Below are 22,569 nucleotides of genomic sequence, written 5' to 3' on the forward strand. Positions count from 1 at the left end.
TGCATGGACCAGGAATCGAACCCAGGTCTCCTGCATAGCAGGCAAGAATTCTACCAGTGAACTACCCTGCACCCTACCACTTTATTTTTTGTTTTCTGTTTGCTATTTTATGTTCCTCTGTTTTCTTTTAATTGCCTTCCTGTGAGTTACTAGAGATATTTTTAGAATTTCATTTTGACTTACTTGATGTTTTCTTTTTAAAAAATTTTTATTGTGGAAAGATATATACAATACAAAACTTCCCATTTTAACTACGTGTATGTGTGCAATTTAGTAATATCAAAGACATTCATAATATTGTGCCACCTTCACCACATCTATTACACCAAAACTTTTACCTCACCCTAAATTTAAACTGTGTACCTATTAAGCAATAACTTCCTAGCCTTCCTTCCCCCAAACCCCTGATAACCTGTAATCTACTTTCTATATGAATTTGATTATTCAAGGTATTTCACATTGGTAAAATCAAACAATATTTGTCCTTTTCTATCAGGCTTATTTCATTCAACATGATGTCTTCAAGCTTCATCCAGGTTGTAGCTTGTACCTAAACCTCATTCTTTTTTTATAGCTGAATAATATTCCATTGTATGTAAATGTTGCATTTTTTTTTTTCTATTGATCTGTTAAGGCTACTTGGGATGCTTTCACCTTTTGACTATTGTGAACAATGCTGCTGTGAACACTGGTGTATAATAAAAGTTCCTGTTTTCAATTCTTTTGGGTATATACCTATAAGTGGAATTGCCGGGTCATATGGTAACTCTATATTTAACTTTTAGAGGAACCACCAAACATTTCCGGCAGTAGTTGTATCATTTTACATACCCACCAGCAATGTACAAGAGTTCCAATTTCTTCACATCCCTGCCAACACAATTTCTGTTTGTTTTTTTTTAAAATAAAAACGATGCTAGTGGATGTGAAGTGGCATTTCATTGTGTTTTTGATTTTCATTTTCCTAATGGCTAATGATGTTGGGCATCTTTTCATGTGCCTTTTGACAATTTACATATCTTCTTTGGAGAAATGATTATTTAAGTCCTATGCCCATTTATTAGTAAGGTCTTTTTACTGTTGAGGTGTTTAAGTTCTTCATATATTCTGGATATTAAAACTTAGATAATATGATTTCTCCCATCCCATAGGTTCATTTCACTTTCTTCATAATGTCTTTTGATGCACAAAAGTTTTTAATTTTGATAAAGTCCAATTTACTCATTTTTAAAATTTTGTTGTGGATACTTGGTATCACATCCTAACTATAGTGGTTTTAAATGTGTCTCGTTGTACAGTTTTACTGGTTGCTCTAGCTATTACATTATATACATAATTTATCAAAGTCTACTGATGTCATCATTTTACCAGTTCAAGTTAAGTAAGAAACCCTTATCTCTCTCTCTTTACTGTCACTTTATCCTACCCCATTTACAATATAATTTCCTTAAACACCTCTTCTACATACATTTAGACCATAGACATAGTTATAGTTTCTATTTTAACCATTACACATAGTTTAGAAAACTTTAGCTGCCATAAGAAGTAGGGAGCAGAAGACAGTCCTCACTACTAGATGACAGGAATTAAGTCCCAACTCCCACTTGGCCTCCTCTGTCTCCACCCAGGCAGAAGTATTGTGTTCCTTATTACAGCCCAACAAATGTTATCTAAACTCCTCACTTGGCCTTAACAGTGTGGTGGTGGTGCAGCCACACTTAGGCACCAACTTAGCCAAACTAAGGCACCAACAGAAGGTTACCTTCACTCAGAAAGACCAATGAAGTTCAGGGTTTCTCTCTCAACTGTTAAGGCACACAGCAAACATGGTGACATCTGCTAGCTTTCTCTAAAGGTTTCTTGTTTCATGAAGCACTCATGGGGACATTTTCCTTCTTCATCTTCAAAGGTCTCTGGCTGCATGGGCTCTCATGTTTCTCATGGCTCTCAAGCGGCTCTGTCATTCTCTTCAAAATGCTTCCTCTTTTAAAGGATTCCAGAAACTAATAAAACCCACCTGGAATGGGTGTCACATCTCCCTCTAATCAAATGTTGATACCTACAACTGGGTGAGTCACATTTCTGTGGAGATAATTTAATTAAGTTTCCAAACTGAAGTGCTGAATACAGATTAATAGAAACGCCTGCTTCTACACGATGGATCAAGATTAAATCATGGCTTTTCTAGGGTACATAATTCTTTTAAACCAGCGCAGAAGAAAAGGTCACTTTGGCTGGGAAAGCCTGAAATGTTAAAGGATTGATTTTGCTGGAAATTCAGAATCAGGTGTAGTAAACCATACACCAACTGCAAGGTATTCCATAACAGTCAATGTAAGGTTCAGACCAAGTTTCCCCAACTCATTGTATTAGGCAAACTCCATAATCCAAAAGAGATAATGTTAAGTGGAAAGAAACAAAATTACATTAGAGAAGACTTAGAATATTAAGAAAACTACATAAGGTAGTTGGAAATGATTATATATGTTAAAGAGAAAGCACACAAAAGCAGAATAAAAAAGAATTAAGAGAGAACTAAAATTTTCAGAAAAGAAAGCCCAAGTTCCTACTCATAATTTATAATTATCTATAAAAATTGAATTAATATCCAAGCCCTTTGAAACAATAACAATTTATTGTAGGCTAGCATTTTTTAAAAAATACTGGATAGTTTATTTTACCATCTGGGAACAAGTTAAATAACTTAAGACAATCTTATCAATAAACGTTAGATTAAAAATAAATAAAATAAAATAAATGTTAGATTGACTAGCTTTTTTGTACAGCAACTAGAAGCTGTAGATAAGTGAGTTCTCATATAGTTGAACTTGTAAACTTGCAATCTTATTGTAATTTGTCATATTTCAAGTTAATGGAGCAAATAATGGGGTTCAAAAAATAAAACTGGAATAACTGGCTAACTAATTTGGGAAAAATAATCCACATCCCTACCTCACTCCCTGCATCAGAAATTCCAACTATATTACAGATATAAAAGTTTTTTAAAAATGCATGATTGTTCTAAAACCCAAAATTTCCCTAATAAAGAAAAAACAAAATTTTTAAAAACATAATATATTAGAACATAATTTTTAGAGGAAAAAATATAAGCGTAAAACTAAACTGTAAAAAAATGAGGGATAGAAGAGTATATGAGAGGATCCAAGATGGCTGATTCAGGAGAGGGTGGGCTCACTTATCTCCCAGAAAACCTGTCTGGCAAAAAGGCAGAAACTGGCACAAAGGTTATGGAGCTCCAGAGATCTAGGGGAGTTATGCAAAACCCAGGAAAGGGCAGGACAAAGAGATGGAGAAGCTGTGGTGAGAGACTGTGAGCAACCCTCCTCAGCCCTGGCTCCTGACCCCATCCCCATTCTCAGGGCAGGAGGCTTCAGGGTCACTGATCCTTGATGGGCAGCAGAGGCAGACTGAAAGGGCAGCAGGGTCCACTCTCCCAAGAACAGGACGAGACCCAATCTAGTATTGCTTCAACTTTTGGCTGGTGAATGTGGACTGTGAGGGCTGGCCATTTCAACACACCTGACCTGGCCCAGCTGTGCCATTATCAGGGGCCAACAGTTAAGAACAGCCTGCCTGTATGCCTAAGAGTCACACCTACAGAATCTCCTTTGCTGCTCAGATGTGGCTCTCTCTAAGCCAATTCTGCAAATAAACTCACTATCCTCTACCCTACATGTGACATGACTTCCAGGAATGTAAGCCTCCATAGCAACAAGAGACAAGACTCTCAGGGATGAGCCTGGCCATGGCATCATGGGATTGAGAAAGCCCTCTTGACCAAAAGGAGGAAAAGAAGTGGAACAAAATAAAGTTTCAGTGGCTAAGAGATTTCAAATAGAGTTAAGAGGTTGTTCTTATGTATTATATAGATACTCCTTTTTAGTGTCTAATGTATTAGAACAGCTAGAAGGATATACCTCAAACTGTTGAACTGTAATCCAGGAGACTGATTCTTGATGATGACTGTACAACTATACAGCTTTTACTGTGTGACCATGTGATTAAACCTTGTGACTGACACTCCCTTTATCCAGTGTATGGGCAGATGAGTAACAAAATAAAGACAATAAATAAATAAATAACAGAGGGAACAAGGGATGTGGGATGTTTTAGGTGTTCTTTTTTATTTTTACTTTTATTTATTTATTTTTGGAGTAATGAATACATTCTAAAATTGTGATTTTGAATGAACAACTATATAATGATATCGTGAGCCACTGATTATATACTTTAGATGATTATATGGTATCTCAATATATCTCAAATTACAAAGTTGAAAAAAAAACAGAACAGCCTACCTTCTGAGGACTGAGAGGAATAGGTTGCCGAAGAATGCCATCTGCTAACAGGCCAGGAAAGCACCCCTCCAGGAGATATAAAAAAAAGCTTTTATGAGGTGACATAATCAACACGGCATATAAACAGTTACTGAGAATCCTTAGAGATTCAATGTAAAAAAAGGTCAATTCTGAATTGTTCAGGACTGTGGAGGAAGATATAGACAGGAGAAGGACACTATCAATGCTGAATTGAAGAGAAAAAAAATATATCAGGTAGGAAACTGCTGTCTCGGACCTACTGGTTCTCTCCCCTCCCCCTCACTCAATCTCAAATACACAGTACAGGAGGGACACTGAAATAGCAGCTGGGATCTCTCCCATCAGGGACACAGAATATAAATTTTCTCACAGCAGTGACAGCCCCCCACCATTTGGAGCCTCGGGGGACAGAGGAAGATATTTCAAGGCCCTGGTCAGTGAGGGACAAGTCTGAGAATATATGGACAGAGACTGAATTTTCAGCCCTGAGTCCAACAACCCTTCCCCTACTGTTGAAACAAAACAAAACAGAACAGAACAAAAAAAGGGAGGGGGGGGAACAGCAGCAGGGAATCCTTGCCTGGGGTTCAGCTGAAAACTAGGTTGGCTAGGTGAGTCCTGTAACATGGGTAAAGTAGAGGACACGATCCCATACTGAGCCAGATTTTGCCCGGCAAAGACGTAGCGTGAGGCAAACAGCTTCTAAGGACAATTAAGTTACTGAACAGCACCATCTGCTGGGCAGACCAGAAAGTATAAGGGAATTAAAGAGCACTGCAGATACTTTCCAAAACATAACCCAGGCCCATAGGAGCTGGTCTAGACCACCTGCATAGGAATCCATCCCTGTTTGGGCTGAGAAATATGGATGGCCCAACTATAAAGCAGTACCCTAAAATAAATCTAGGTCTTGCAGGCTGGTAAAAAGCAGAGCACCAGTGAGAGAAAGAAGACTTCTTTTACCCACAATCAGAGACATTGCTATGGTGCCCAGTGCCTACCCCTATTCCTCAGGCAGACCACTGTGGGCATCTGGTTTTAGGGGGAGACAAGGGCCCAGAGCCAATCTGACAACTGCCTGGTGAGAGAGACAAACAGAGAGAGAGAACAAAGCCAGCCAACAAGAAAACCCTAGGCAAAAGGGATAAAATGACCTCCAGAACAAATTAAGTAAAAAAATTAGATGCCTCTATACCAGCAAAAATTCATGACTCACACCAGGAACCAAAGGAATAAACTAACACATTAACTGAGATACAGAAGCTGGAATAACTAAAGATGCCCAAACAAATCTTCCAAATCAAACCAAATGAAATCAACAAGGTGAAAGAAATATGGCAAAAGAGATGAAAGATATAAAGAAGACACTGAGTGACCATCCAGAAGAACTCAAAAGGTTGAAAAAAACAAATGGCAGAAATTTTGGGAATGAAGGGCACAGCAGAAGAGACAAAAAACACAGTGAACACATACAACAGCAGATTTGAAGAGGCAGAAGAAAGGATTAATGAACTAGAAGACAGGACATCTGAAATCCTGCACACAAAATTTTGGATAGGGAAAAGAATGGAAAAATTTGAGAAGTGTGTCAGGGAATTGAATGACAACATGAAGTGCAGGAAAAGTTTTTGGATAAAATGAGCCATATGCTAGGCAAGCCAGGAAAGCACATCCTTGGGGAGTGGAATTAAGTGCTTTTTTAGGTGTCTTTACCTCACCCTCTACCTGGGGCCCTGTGGAACTGGCATAAACCCCCTTCACAGATTCCTGGCCCAGCCCTGGTTAGGTAATACTGAGGAACCTAGTGTCAAAGAAGAACATTAACACAAACCCAAACAAGAATAAAGGCTTTTGCCTGAAAATGTAGAGCTGTGTTCCAGTAGCCATGTTTCTTAGGATGACTGAATAATGATACAGCTGTCACAATGTGACTGTGTGATTGTGAAAACCTTGTGTCTGATGCTCCTTTTATCTACCTTGTCAACAAAGGAGTAGAACATATGGAATAAAAATAAATAATAGGGGGAACAAATGCTAAAATAAACTCAGTTTAAATGCTAGTGATCAATGAAAGCAAGGGGTAAGGGGTATGGGAGGTATAATCTTTTTTTTTTTCTTTACTGTGTTCATTTTATTTCTTTTTCTATTGTCTTTTTATTTCTTTTTCTGAATTAATGCAAATGTTCTAAAAAATGATGAATATGCAACTAAGTGATGATATTGTGAATTACTGTGTTTTATTTTGTTTCTTTATTTTTTAATTAATAAATAAATTTTAAAAAATAAAATAAAATAAATAAAAAAAAGAATAAAGGCTTTAACAAGAGAGAGAATCCAAACTTCACAGTAAACTCACCAAGATACCAGACATCAGCAAAAAATAAGCCATATTAAGAAACAGGAAGCTATGGCCCAATAAAAAGAGCAAATAAAAAAATCAAAGGAGAAACAATATGGAACTAATCAAAAATGTTCAAACAAATCTCCTAAACCAATGAAAAGAAACAGCTAAAGAGCTAAAGGATATTTAAAAAGACACTGAGAAGAATTTGAAAGCATGCAAAGAAAAATAAATTTCAAGGGATAACAGAGGAAATTAAAAATACACTAGAGGCAAACAACAGCAGATTTAAACAGGCAGAAGAAAGGGTTGGCAAGCTAGAAGACAAAGCATCCAAATTTGAACAGACAAAAGACAGAAAGGAATGGGAGAAACTGAGCAGGGTCTCTGGGAAGTGACTGACAACATGAAGCACACTAACATTCACATCACAGGTGTTCCAGTAGGAGGAGAAGGGAAAAGGTGCAGAAGGAATATCTGAGGATACAATGGCCAAGAAATTCCAAAATATTAGGAAAAGAATTAATATCCATGACCAAGAAGCACAAAATACTCAAAACTGAATAAGTCCAAATAGACATAACCCAAAATATATATTAATTAGACTGTCAAATGCCAAAGAGAAAGAGAATTCTGAAAGCAGTAAGAGAAAAGCAACTCATTACATACAAGAATTGTCTAATAAGAGTGAGCATTGAATTCTTATGAGAAACCACAGAGGCAAGAAGGCAGTGGAATGATATATTCAAGATACTGAAAGAGAAAAACTGCCAGCCAAGAATGCTCTATCTGGCAAAACTGTTCTTCAAAAATGGGGAAAGTTTGAGATGTTCACAGTTAAGGAGAAGCTGGAGAATTTGTTAACAAGAGACCTGTTCTACAAGAAATAAAGAGAGTCCTGCAGGCTGAAAGGAAAGGACAGGAGAAAGAGGCTTGGAGAATGAGAAATGAGGAGTATCAGTAAAGGTAACTAAAAAGGTATAAAGAGATACAAAAACAAAATATGAAAAATAAAACCCAAAACATAAAATGGTTGAAGTAGTATTGCCATTAGATAAAATAAACTCCTGAAATCTAAAATTTGAAAATGTTTAGTAACATAGCTCACTGCTATAACAAAGCTGATATTTGTATGAACTTTTTACTTGATATTTCAAGAATCATACAGTTTTGATAATTAATCAAATGGTATTTGAGGTAGGGTTTAATATTTAGAATCTAAGAAACTCTGATATCTGTATCTATAGATTTTTTTCCTTTCTTGCTGTAATTTTAAATTGGTTTGTGAAATATTTTGTACAAACAGACTTTACAATGATTACTTAGATATTTTATTTAAATATGCCTATGGATAAGCTGACTAGAATAATCATTTTAAGTGGTTAAGATATTTATGTTAATTGTAAAAATATTTGTATCTTCATATTTACCTGAAATCAGGAAACTGTTTAGTAGCGTAGGTCATTACTATAGCAATGTAGATATTTGCAATAACTTTCTACTTGATATTTTGAGAACATTCACAGTTTTGACAGCTGACCAGATGGCATTTAAGTTAGTGTTTAATATTTAGAATTTAAGAACCTTGCTATCTGAAGATAGATTTTTTCCTTGTTGCCTTCATTTTAAATTGGTTTGTGAAACTTACTGTGCAAACACAGGTTGTACAATATATGAATACTTTATTGAAATATGCCTATGGTTAAGCTAACTAAGATATCCAGTTTTGGTGGTTCTAAGTGTACTGTTTGTTTTCTTAAAAAAAAATATTTATAAAAAATTCAAAAAAATGGAAAGCTGCTATATTCAGAAAACTATAAAGCGGTGCTAAAAAAAAAAAGATCAAAGATATCTAAATATTTATTTAGGACATTCCATGTTCACAGTTTGGAAGAATAAATATTAAGATGTTAATTTTACTTAAATCGACTTATACATTCAATATAATCTCAATAAAATTCCAAAAGCCTACTTTGCAAAATTTAGAAAAGACAATTATCAAATTTATTTGGAAGTGTAAGGGACCTCGAATAGCCAAAAACATCTTGAAAAAGAAAAATGAAATGGGAGAAATCTCACTTCCTAATTTTAAAGCATATTACAAAGTTACAATGGTCAAAACAGCATGGCAATGGCATAAAGAGAGAGACACTGACGAATGGAATCTGAGAGTTCAATAAGAGACCCTCACATCATGGTCAATTTATCTTTGACAAGGCTCTGAAGTCCACATCCAACTGGGACAGAGCAGTCTCTTGAACAAACAGTGCTGGGAGAACTGGATATCCACATCCAAAAGAATGAAAGAGGACCCTTGTCTCATACCTTATATAAAAATTAACTCAAAATGGATTAAATATATGTTATTTTTCACAAAAAAAAGTTAAAAAGTCAATTATGATGATAAAATATTTATTCCTTCTAGCCTCCAATTTTCTGGGGCAGTTAGAAGGAAAAATCTGAGATGATGATATGGTAGCTGGTGACAAACTCTGGGATCTGTCCTGTAACTATTCATTGAAGAGTACTTTGAAAACTATTGCTTTTTTCTTTCTCTGCTTTGAATATATGTTATATTATACAATAAAAAAAAAGTTTTGAAAAAAAATGGATAGAAAATGTAGGAAGCATCTTCAAGATCATGCGGTACGGGGTGGTTTCTTAGACCTCACACACAAAACAAACACACACAACGAAAGATAAATGGGACCTACTCAAAATTCAGTACTTTTGTACTTCAAAGGACTTTGTTAAGAGAATGAAAGGCAGCCTACACAAAGGGAGACAATATTTGTAAACCACCTACCTAATGGGGGTTAATATCTAGGATGTAAAAGAGATTCTACAACTCAACAACAAAAAGACAACCCAATTTAAAAACAGGAAAAAAACATGAATAAACATTTTTCCAAAGAGTAAATACAAATGGCTACAAACGCAGATGAAAAGATGTCCAATATTGGACATCTTTTCATCTGCGTTTGTAGCCATTTGTATTTACTAGCTATTAAGGAAATGCAAATCAAAACTACAATGAGATATCATTTCACACCTACTAGAATGACCGCTATTCAGAAAACTATAAGTGTTGAAGAAGATGTGGAGAAATAGGTATACTTATTCACTGTTGGTAGGGAACAGCCACTGTAGAAGACTGAAGTTGAGTATAGAACTGCCATATGATCCGGCATATACTAAGTATACACTCAGAAGAACTAAAAGCAGAAGATAGAATGAGGGCAGAGAACATGGAGCTGATGCTTAATTTGTGCAGAAAATATAATTAGGTTGATGAAAATGTTTGGAAATGTACATAAGTGATGATAGCACACTATAGTGAGCGTAATTAACAGATGATATGTGAGTGTGACTGTGGGTGAAAGGATAAGTTTAGTGTCATGTATGTCACTAGAAGGAAAGCAGTGTGGTGATTAATGCACAACTGTGAATTTACTAGAAGACACTGATTGTCTACTTTAGTTGGCCTGTAAGTATGTGAATTTAACTCAATAAACTGTTTTGTTTTGTTTTTTAAAAAAAGAGCACATGAAAGCAGGCTCTGGCAAATCTCTCCTATTGCTTCCACATCATCAATTATTCCCTCTCTTCTGAGGCATTCCCCTTGGAATTCAAACCTGCTATAACTTCCCCAACTTCAAAATCAAATCAGAGTAAACAAAACAAATGCCTCCCTCCCAAGTAAAAAAAAGACGGATAGATTTTACTACAAAATTTTTTTAAACAATCTAACAAGCTATTAGACAGCTGAAAAAACAGAAGAGTATTTACAGCATATAATGACAGTATTAATTACTCTAATCTATAAAGAATTAGTCAAATAATTAAGGAATAAACAAATTTCCCAGCAGAAAACTGGCAAAGAATACAAACAATTCACACTCTCAAACACACAAGAAATACAAATAGCCAACAAATATAAGAAAACCTTTTAACCTTCTCTATTAATCAAAGAAATGCAAAAGCAAAAAATTAGATGCCATTTAAAAAAGCAGAACTGGTAAAATGTTTATAAATTGTCACCAGTAGGAATGTAAGTTGGTAAAACATTCTGGAGGGCAATATGGCAAATGCTTATTAAATGTAAATGTACATAGCCATGTCCTAAAAATTTCATCTCTAGGAAATCCATCCTTCTGAAACATTCACAGAAATATGGAATACACACCGTCACTCTCACACATATATTTCATTTATATTTCACACACACACACATACATCGCAGCACTGAATCACACACACACACACAAAAGGTCAGTACCAAAGTATATTTTTTTTAGACTAAGCTAAGTAAATTAAAGCATAGTTATAAAAAGAAACCATTAAATCATTTAAAAAGATAAGATAGACATAAATGTAATAATATGGAAAGACAGCAACAGTAATTAAATGAAAAGAAATGAGTTGCAAATCAGTAAATATAGTACAATCCCATTTTTGTTCAAAATAAAACAATGTGTTGGAATATGCACACAAACTATGTATCAGCATACTACAGCCCTGGTGGCAGGCCATCCACTTTTGCAAATAAAGTTTTATTGGAACACAGCCAGTCACTCATTGCAAGAGACTATCTGACCCACAAAGTTCTGAAAATATTTACTATCTAGCTCTTTAAGAAAAAGTTTGAGACCCCTGATAGATATCAAACTGTTCATTGAGGTTCTCTACCTTTACTTACCCTATATTGTACATTTCTATAATATTTGAATGCTTATAATAAAAATATTTTTATAATCACAAATGTATAAAAAAAATTTCAGAGAAATTTAAAAATATCATCTAGCCACTACATGATGTGGGTACATATTTACTGACACAGAAATATCTCCACCATATATTCAATTTTAAAACATAGTTTACAGAATACCATGGATAAGCAGATCTCATTTTTTGTTTTTAAAACCAAGTCTGTAGACATATTTATATATATTTATATGTATACAGGAGATAGACAAAATGATAGCTGTGATTATATTTGTGTAGTGGGCCTGCAAGCGATTTTCTATTTCTTCATTTCTGACTTGTAAAGCTTTTTTTTTTTAAACTGGCTCTTTTAAAAACAAAATTTTTATTAGAAGTTGTGGGTTTACAGACCAAGCATTCATAAAATACAGGATTCCCATACACCACCAAATCTTACACTGGTGTGGAACATTTGCTACAATCGATGATACTACTTTTTGTTATATACTAATTTTTTTAACAGTAGTTACCTTTAGTCACAATTGATGAAAAATTATAAAACAGTACTATTACCTATCATCCATAGCTTACATTAGGTATATTTTTCCACATATTGCCCTATTATTAACACCTTGCATTAGTGTTATAAATTTGTTATAATTCATGAAAGAACATTTGTTTTCTCCCACTGTATAATCTTTTGTCTACAATAGGGTTTATTGTGTTATACAGTCAATAATAAAAAAATACAGTTTACTTTTTTAAACTGTTATACAGTCAATAATAAAAAAAATACAATTTAATTTTTATTCTAGTAACATATACAACCTAAAGCTTCCCTTTCACCAGTCACCTACATGATTCAGTGCTGTTCATTCCACTCACAATAATGTGCTACCATCACCACCATCCATTTTCAAACCTTTATAATCAACCTAAATAGAAATTTAGAAATTCTGCATAAACTAAACATCAACACTCTCCATTCTGTAACCCCAATCTATCCCCTGGCAACCTATGTTCTACATTCTAATTCTATGAGTTTGCTTATAATAATTCATATCAGTGACATCATACAGTATTTGTCTTTTTTGTGTCTGGCTTATTTCACTCAGCATAATGTCTTCAAGGTTCATCCATGTTGTTGGATGCATTAGGATTTAATTCCTTTTTAAGGTTGAATAATATTCCACTGTATGAATACACCACATTTTGTTTAACCTTTCATTGGTTGATGGACACTTGGGCTGTTTCCATCTTTTGGCAATTGCGAATAATGTTGACATGAACATTGGTGTGCTATAAAATTTTTTAACACAAAACATACATAAATTAGAAAAAACAAAGCAATTTTATTTAAAACCAAAATTTAAAAAAACTCTGTTAGAATATTTTGTAAATATGTACTATTACTTATCCATTCCCCGAAATCAGGATACAGTCAAAATTGAACCTTTTCTTAAGGAGCTGACATTATTATAAGCATAATTAAACTGAGTTCCAGATGAATCTAAAGCTGTGGGTAGTATAATAAAGAGAAATAAAATGGAATATATTTTAGCAGTGGTCCTGAGAATTTTTTCTAAAACATTTATCAGTTTGCCTCTTTGGTCACTTATTTCCCCCAAAAAGCATATATATGGTGTGCCAGTTTGAAACTATTATGTACCTCAGAAAAGCCATGTTTCAATCATGATCCAACCTTGTAGGGGCAGCGTTTTGTAAATTTTGATTCAATATTATAGGGTGGAAATTTTGATTAGATTACTTCCACCATGGAGATGTGACATGCCCAGCTGTGGGTGTGACCTTTTAATTAGATGACATGTGACTCTATCCATTCAAGGTGAGTATTAGTTTACTAGAATCCTTCAAAAGAGGAAACATTTTGGAGAAAGTTCAGAGCCAACAGAGATACTCAGAGCTGATGCAGATGCTTGGAGAATAGTTGCTTCAGAGCTGACAGCCAACACAATACCCAGACATTTGGAGATGTGGGGCTCAGCAGATGTTGTCACGTGCCTTCCCATGAGATGCTAAGCAAGCCAGAATCCAGAGTTGTGTTGCAGAGGAGTTAAGTGAAGGCCCACAAACGCCAATGAGGCACCCCTACACCTACCCAGTAAACAGAGGCGGAAAGCAACAGAACTCAGGAGGAAGGGACCACCAGATGCCAGTCATGTGCCTTTCCAGCTGACAGAGGTGTTCTGGAAGGCATTAGCCTTTCTGAGTGAAGGTAACCCCTTGTTGGTGTCTTAGTTTGTACATTTTCTCAGCACTAGAACTGTAAACGAGTAACTTATTAAAAAGCCATTCCATTTCTGGTATATTGCATTCCAGCAGCTTAGCAAACTAATACACATGGTATGTAGCCATTACACACAGCTGGAAAGCACGGAACAGACAGCTGTCTTTTAAAACACCAGTTGTTATGTTGTAGTTAAAAGAATTTTCTTTCAAGTGTTTCTCCGGTTCCCAAGGAACCCACTTTTTTCACTGTTCCCACTGAGATAATCATTCTAGGACTAGGAATGCAAAACAATATGATTTCTGCATTCATATCTGCCACAAGTACCTCTAGCTCAGTTTATACCCACTCTTTCATCTCTTTTCACCTAAATTTGGTCCTCGAAAGACAATACAGACTAGGCGGGCCACAGTGGCTCAGCAGGCAGACATCTCACCTGCCATGCCAGAGACCCAAGTTCGATTTCCAGTGCCTGGCCATGCAAAAAAAAAGAAAAGAAAAGAAAAAAACAAAGACAATACAGACTGTCTCTCATCAATTCATGAAAACAATCATAACAGGAAAAAGAAAAAAATAGAATGTGCCTAGGACTTTCCCAGGTAATTTTAAGGGGGGGGGGGGGGTGGGCATTTAACCTCTATTGTCTTCAGACATTTCACCTAAACATTAAGTTGGGCTTTTTTTGTTTGTTGGTTTCTTTTTTTTAAAAGCATAAATCCACAAGGCCAAAGATAACAAGAGAAGATAAAATAACAAAACTCCGAAGCTTGAAAGCAGACAGATAAGTGTTAACTAACTTAGTAGACCTGAAAAAGCTGAATCTTAAATGAGAGACAAGAAAAGCCGAGAAGCAATTTGATTTTCTCCACAGAACCTACGCCCACCCCTAAAAGGCCGAGGAATTGATAGAACAGGCAGCACTGAAAATAGGGGTAATGAAGGGGCTAAAAACTGAAGGACTGAGTAAAAGCCTATGAAGCTATTCAATTCCTAAATTCTCTTCACTTCTCAAAAATCAATGGGCAACGGCCCCTCCTCCTATTGGAACATAAGATCTGAAATTTTCTGAAGGGGATAAAGCAGTTGAGGGCCTGGTACCACACTGAAAACCATTTTACATAGTTGAGTAGAGTGCTGAAACTATCTCAGCCTTTTTCTCTCACTCAAATTCCAGTGAGAGGTCTATAACTCTCAGAATTGGAGATCTATACATTCTAGCAAAAAATTGGAATTGCTTACCTGACCAGTTCAAGAGGAAAGACTGATATTAGGGATGTCCCCAAAGAAATAAAAACACTGATATTAAAGATATCCTAAGGTAAAGTCTCAGCCAGATCAGCCAATAGTAAATACCACCCAACAACTCAGGATCTCCCATCAATCTTTCAGCGTCCCCCTCGTAAATATGGACAAAAGACCCATGATCATCAGACAATTTGGAAAAAAACACTTCAGAAAAACTGTCATTGATAACCTCAGAGAGATAACAAAAAAAAAGACCTCTTAGAAATTAAAAATGAGACACAAAATTCAAAACTTCATCAAGTGTTGAAAAATAAAGCTGCAGAAATCTTTCAAAAAAATAATAAAGCAAAGCAAAAAGACAGACATGGAAAAAAGGAAAGAAAAAGGAAAATGACAGGACCAATTCAGGTCCAATTCAGGAGCCCCAGAATTCCAGAAAAACATAAGGAAAAAGAAAAAGGAGAGAAAGAAATCAAATAAATTATTTAAGAAAATCTCTCAGAATTGAAGGACATAAGTTTTTAGATTAAAAGGGCCAACTGAGGTTCCAACAAAATGTATGAGAGAGATTCACACTCAGGCACATCATTGACAAATTTCAGAACTCTGCGAGGTAAATATCTGAAAAGTTTCCAAAAAAATAAGTCACAGTAAAGGACCAAGAATCATAATAGCATTAGATTATCAAAAAAGAACTTTGGAAGCTAGAAAAACAAAATAGAACAAGGCCTTTAAAACCCAAGGGGAAATTATTTTAAACTTAGAATTCTATACCCAAACTTTCAATTAAACATAAGGGTAGGATTTAAAAAAAAAACCTTTACTCAAAACTTTCAACTCTCTTGCACCTTTCTCAGGAATCTGTCAGAAGATTTATCCCCTAAAATTGAGGGAGTAACCAAGAAAAAGGAAGCCACAAGATTCTAGGAAACAGAAGATCCAACACAAGAGAGGGGCAAATGGAATCCCCTGGATGATGGTGGCATGAGATCTTCAAACAGTTGACTGCTGTAAGCCTACAGAACAAACAATCCAGAGCAGAGCCGGTGAAGTGGCTCCAAGAAATATTTCTTCATGATAACAAAAAGATTAAATAGCTAATGTATTTGAGTATGCTGAAGGAAAGTTAAACAACTACGGGAGAGTTGGGATAGAGAACTAGGCAAAGAAACAAAAATAAATATCTATTTATTCTAAGGAGAAAATATTTATTTATTCCAGGGGAGAGAAATAAAGTTGTACAGAAAAGGAAAAGTAATTATAATGTGCGATATGGCTCAGTAGTGAATACCACTAATATAGTCATAATAATGCAAACACTGCATATTATTCTGGCCAAAATTATAAGGGGAAAATGGCAAGATAAGAAAAATGCATGTATGAAGGTGGCCTGGGGTGGGCTGAATGCATTTTGGGGTGAACAAGTTTAACCCTCACCTTGCAATAGTGGGATATTAATAGATAATTCTTGTAATAGAGAAATCAAGAAGTAGCTCATAGAGAATGCTTTTTAGAGATATAGAGTTAATCACAAATACATCAGCAGAATGAATTTAAAATAAGTGACTCTGAGGAACAAGGAATTTGAGAAGTGTTGGGGATGGGGACACTTATTACAAGCTCTACAACACACACTGATTTTTTAAATATATGCATAATTTTGATTTTAAAAAAAGATATTATAATTTTAGATAACAAAAACTATGGAACTACACTACACAAACAGTAAATCCTAAGTTAAACCATGGACCATAGTCAACAGAACAATTATAAAAATGTGCTATCATCAAATGTAACAGACATTTCACACCAATGCAAAGTGTTAATTATAGAGTGATATATGGGAATCCTGTTGTTTTATGCATGATTGTTCTGTAAACCCACAATTTCTCTTAAAAAAAAAGAGACACCAAAATAGAGAAAATGATCACACATCCATGTACCCACATAGTTCTCCAGACAGACAGAACATTCTCTTTTTTTTTTAATTTAAGTTTTAAAGGTAATAAAGAATATAACATACAAAAGGAACTTAAAACACAGCAGGAATCTAGAGTGTGAAAAGGAGAATGGCAATAAATAATAGTGGATATATAAGCAAACACTGCTTCCTAGGAATTAACAGACGTTATATAAGTAATGGTTAATATTGAGACAACTTGGAAAATTAAAATGAACTAAATATGATAATAATGTTGTAACTATATAGGGAAATCACTTTTTTGGAAATAGTTGTGGAATTATCTAGCAGTGAAATGTTACCATTTATATAATTTACGTTAAATATTCTTCAAAAAGTTGACAAAATAAATATCGTAAAATGTTAAAAATCATTAAATCTTTATTGATGATATATGGGTATTTATTATACTAATTCTATTTTTTAGTTACTTGAAATGTTTCATAATAAAAGCTCAAGAAAATGTTACTTTGTAAAGACCTATGCACGAAGTAATGAATTCATTTTCCATGATTATCTTTAAATAGGAATTGGCTGGGAAAGAGAAGAGTAGAAACATTCTCGTTATCTTACCATATCCTGCCATAGACGCACCATTCTCGACATCCATGTTGTTTTTATTTTCCTCTGCTAGAGCTTTAACGTATCGTTTGCTTAAATCTAGTATTTGTTCTCGTAACTTTACACTGCTTTGATGTCTTGGTTGTTGAAAAGTATAGTGCAGTAACATCAATCCCCAAATAAGTCCAAATACAACCAACAGCAAACTTAACTTCTGGGACATATTTTTTCTTGAGATTGTAAAAAACATTTCTGATGAAGCGAGCAGACTCGATCAAAAAGTGGTTACTAGAGAAAGTCAGCAAACAATCAAGATTTTTGGAAAGAAAAGAGAAAAGAAACTCTCTTCTAATATTCTATATCCTTCATCTTCAGGGAAGTTGCCTCCAACTCTCAGTTAAGCCTGTAATATTGAGAAGAAAAAAGGTGATTAGTCTTAATCTGTATCAACATAATAGACAATAGAGTGCAGAACACATTCTATAAATAGTTTTGATTTCGAATGATATCTTCTTTGACAACTTTCTCCACCATTAAATAAGCCTTCAAATTTTTTCATACGTTCACTTACAAAGCTCTTCAAAATTTAAACAATAAAGGTAGATTGTTAGAATATGGTGAAGGACATCCCGGAAATCAGTCTTGGCACCAGAAGAACCAGTGCACAGGTAGGAACTGTCTGAATCAACTACATTGAAACTCCAGAGTCTAGTAGAATCCTGCCCAGCATTCAAGGAGGGGGAGGAGGAAGGGGTCAGTAAATTATAGCTAACACTTGTGGATTTCACTCTCCATGCAGTAGCTACCCTGATCATTCCCCACTCACTGGAGGCAGCAGTGAGGTACTCAACCCCAAGCTCTGGTGCAGCTTGCTGGTGCTAGGTTTGGATATAAAGACCTAGCTCCCCAAGATCCAGGGATGTGCAATCTGATAGCTGATCACTGTTTGTGATTAACTACTTCAGATTGCTGGGACGCCCAGCCTGAGGGAGGCTATTGTTTCAAGTGATCCTAGGCAAAAGTTGCAAAAGAGTTTTAAATAAGGACTCTTTCTCAAAACTATGGAAAGCTATTAAAGGCTGCACTTACTGAACAAGTGTTAAATCAACAAACCAATGGCATCAAAGAGACAAAGGACGGAGAAGATGGCGGCTTAGTAAGATGCGCGGGTCTTAGTTCCTCCTCCAGAAAAGCAACTAAAGAAACAGAAACAATACGAAACAGCTCCCGAAGCCACGACAGAGACCAAAAAGACAGCGTACCCCATTCTGGAACGGCTGAATGGACAGGGAGAATCCGCTGTGGTGAGATACCCGAGGGGTGCGCATTTTCCCAGCCGGGGCGGCTGGCGACTGGGGTCCCCTCCACGCGTTTTCCCAGCCGGGGCGGCTGGCGACTGGGGTCCCCTCCACGCACGTGGCTCCCCGGTCTGACTGGGAACGTTGGATAGCGGGGCCCTCCCTACACGCTTGGCGTCTCGGGCCAGCTGGGCAATTTGGACCGGCACTCCCCCAAGCAGCGGCGGCCGGCGACCCCCCCCCCCCACGCGCGGTTTCCCGGGCCGACTGCGAGATTCGGATTGGCAAGTTAAAGGAGCCACAGCATCTTTTACTGGTGGGCCCCGCAGACAGACGAGCGCCACGAGCGCCACCTACTGGGCAGGAAAAGAAAAACAGAGCCCAGAGATTTCACAGAAAAACCTTTCAACCAGCCGGGTCCCACACCCAGGGAAATCTGATCAAATGCCCAGACACCAGCAGAAAATAATGGATGACGCTCGGAGAATTGAAGATATGGCCCAGTCAAAGGAACAAACCAATAGTTCAAATGAGATACAGGAGCTGAGACAACTAATGCTGAATATACGAACAGAAAAGGAAAAACTCTTCAAAAACCAAATCAATAAATTGAGGGAGGACATGAAGAAGACATGGGCTGAACAAAAAGAAGAAATAGAAAATCTGAAAAAACAAATCACAGAACTTATGGGAGTGAAGGACAAAGAAGAAAAAATGGAAAAAACAATGGATACCTACAATGGTAGATCTAAAGAGACAGAAGCTACAATTAGTGAACTGGAGGATGGAACATCTGAATACCAAAAAGAAACAGAAACTATAGGGAAAAGAATGGAAAAACTTGAACAGGGGATCAGGGAGCTGAATGACAATATGAAGCGCACAAATATACGTGTTGTGGGTGTCCCAGAAGGAGAAGAGAAGGGAAAAGGAGGAGAAAAACTAATGGAAGAAATTATCACTGAAAATTTCCCAACTCTTATGAAAGACCTAAATTTGCAGATCCAAGAAGTACAGCGCACCCCAAAGAGAATAGACCCAAATAGGCATTCTCCAAGACACTTACTAGTTAGAATGTCAGAGGTCAAAGAGAAAGAGAGGATCTTGAAAGCAGCAAGAGAAAAACAATCTGTCACATACAAGGGAAACCCAATAAGACTATGTGTAGATTTCTCAGCAGAAACCATGGAAGCTAGAACACAGTGGGATGATATATTTAAATTACTAAAAGAGAAAAACTGCCAACCAAGACTTCTATATCCAGCAAAATTTTCCTTCAAAAATGAAGGAGAAATTAAAACATTTATAGACAAAAGGTCACTGAGAGAATTTGTGACCAAGAGACCAGCTCTGCAAGAAATACTAAAGGGAGCACTAGAGTCAGATACGAAAAGACAGAAGAGAGAGGTATGGACTAAAGTGTAGAAAGAAAGAAAATCAGATATGATATATATAATACAAAAGCCAAAGTGGTAGAGGAAAATATTATCCAAACAGTAATAACACTAAAAGTTAATGGACTGAATTTCCCAATCAAAAGACATAGAATGGCAGAATGGATTACGACCCAGCAATACCACTGCTAGGTATCTACTCAAAGGACTTAAGGGCAAAGACACAGACGGACATTTGCACACCAGTGTTTATAGCAGCATTATCTACAATTGCAAAGAGATGGAAACAGCCAAAATGTCCATCAACAGACGAGTGGCTAAACAAACTGTGGCGTATACCTACGATGGAATATTATGCAGCTTTAAGACAGACTAAACTTATGAAGCATGTAATAACATGGATGGAACTAGAGAACATTATGCTGAGTGAGTCTAGCCAAAAACTAAAGGACAAATACTGTATGGTCCCACTGATGTGAACCGACATTCAAGAATCAGCTTGGAATATATCATTGGTAACAGAGACCAGCAGGAGTTAGAAACAGGGTAAGATAATGGGTAATTGGAGCTGAAGGGATACAGACTGTGCAACAGGACTAGATACAAAAACTCAAAAATGGACAGCACAATAATACCTAAGTGTAATGTAACTATGTTGGAACACTGAATGAAGCTGCACCTGAAATATAGTTTTTTGTTTGTTTGTTTGTTTGTATCTTTTGTTTTTGTTTTTTCTTTTTCCTTTTTATATATATATATATTTTTTATTAGTATTATTATTTTAATTCTCTTCTCTATATTAACATTCTATATCTTTTTCTGCTGTTTTGCTAGTTCTTTTCCTAAATCGATGCAAATGTACTAAGAAATGATGATCATACATCTATGTGATGATACTAAATTACTGAGTGCATGTGTAGAATGGAATGATTTCTAAATGTTGTGTTAATTTCTTTTCTTTTTTTTGATTAATAAAAAAAAAATTAAAAAAAAATAGTCTGTCAGAATATACATAGAATCAAAAAATAGTAAAAAAAAGAGACAAAGGAGAAGCTCCCGGGTACTCTTACTTGTCCCTCCCTCAGGCCCTCACATGACAGTGTGAAGCCAACTAGACCTTGCCTTTACAGGTCCAGAACCTCCTTCCACCTAGAAAAAACTGATCTGGGAAACTCCCCTCTGGTTTGTCCCACCTCCCAGAATGTGTTCTCTGAGCAAAGTAGCTTGAGATAGCTAAAGCAGTGTAAAAAACAACTGAGTAGGGCTGGCTGAGGTAAAGGGTTACCTGCATTAAGTCCTCCAGTACAGTAACCTGAAGAGGAAAAAGTTCTGCCTCCTGGGAAGTGGTGGAGGCATTCAAACTCCAGCAGGGGAAGTCCTAAGGCCACTAGCAAGCACAAGCCCACTACAAGACACAAAATCAGAAAACACAAAGAAGATCCTGTACTTTCCATTGCTTTGGATTGACCTTTGTAGGAGAGCTAAACGCTGAAGGGGAGCAGCAATCAATGCAAAGACTGTATAAAGTGTTTCTTGCACTAGTTTCTTTGGTTTTGTTAATTTCTAGTACTCAAGAAAATCTCTATCATATCACTAGCTAAATACAAACTAAAGAAACAGACAGTTCAGGGGCTAAATCTCCATTAGTATTTTAAGATATTAAAAGTTAACATTTTAAGATATTAAAATGTACAGTATGCAGTCAAATATTACTAGGCCAAAAAAAAAAAAAAAAACAGGAAATGATGGCCCAAAGAAAGTAAAAAGGTAAAAATCCAGAAACCATCAATTAATAGGACTAGGTTTGGGGCATACCAGACAAAGACTTTTAAGAAATGATCCTGATCCTCAATGTGCTCAAGGAGATAAAGGAAAAGAGGGAGAAAGAACTGAAGGATATGAGGAAAACAATGGATGAGATGAACAATAAGAGAATCTCAATAAAGAGAAAGAAAGTTGAAAAAGGAACCAAACAGAACCACTGGAGCTGAAGAACATAACTGAAATGAAAAAATTCCATAAGGGTTCCAACAGCAGATTGGAGCTGGTACAAGAAAGAATTAGTGAACTAGAAGACAAGAGAATTGAAGTGAGCCAGACTGAGGACCAAAAGGAAAAAAGAATTAGAAAAAGCAAAAACAGCCTAAGAGACCTCTGGGACCCATTAAGTGTACCAATATATACATTACAGGAGTCCCAGCTGGAGAAGGAGGGAAAGGAGCAGAAGGAATATTTGAATAAATAATGACAAAAAACTTTCCAAAGTTGGCAAAAGATGTAAGTATGCACATACAAGAAGCCTGTCAAACACCAAACAGTATAAAATTGAAGAGAAGTATGTGTCAAACTATCAAATGAAAAGAACAAAGAGAGAGTTCTAAAAGTTATAAGAGAAAAGCAACATGCTACGTACAAGGGAGTCCCGGTTAGCCTAAGTACTGATTTCTCATCAGAAACCATGGAGGCAAGGAAGCAGTA

The 22,569-nt window shown here is 36.0% G+C and overlaps 1 protein-coding gene across 1 annotated transcript in view; it reads right to left on the bottom strand.

Annotated features, from left to right (window-relative positions):
• CCDC126 (coiled-coil domain containing 126) overlaps window positions 1-22,569 on the bottom strand; it is a 74,848-nt gene that overhangs the window by 31,223 nt on the left and 21,056 nt on the right. The window contains exon 2 of the mRNA XM_077121665.1: window positions 17,412-17,802. Coding sequence (XP_076977780.1) covers window positions 17,412-17,649 — 238 coding nt within the window. The 5' untranslated portion in view covers window positions 17,650-17,802. The remainder of the gene's footprint in view (window positions 1-17,411; window positions 17,803-22,569) is intronic.

The sequence above is a fragment of the Tamandua tetradactyla genome, chromosome 1 (assembly GCF_023851605.1).
Source record: "Tamandua tetradactyla isolate mTamTet1 chromosome 1, mTamTet1.pri, whole genome shotgun sequence".
Lineage (NCBI taxonomy): Eukaryota > Metazoa > Chordata > Mammalia > Pilosa > Myrmecophagidae > Tamandua > Tamandua tetradactyla.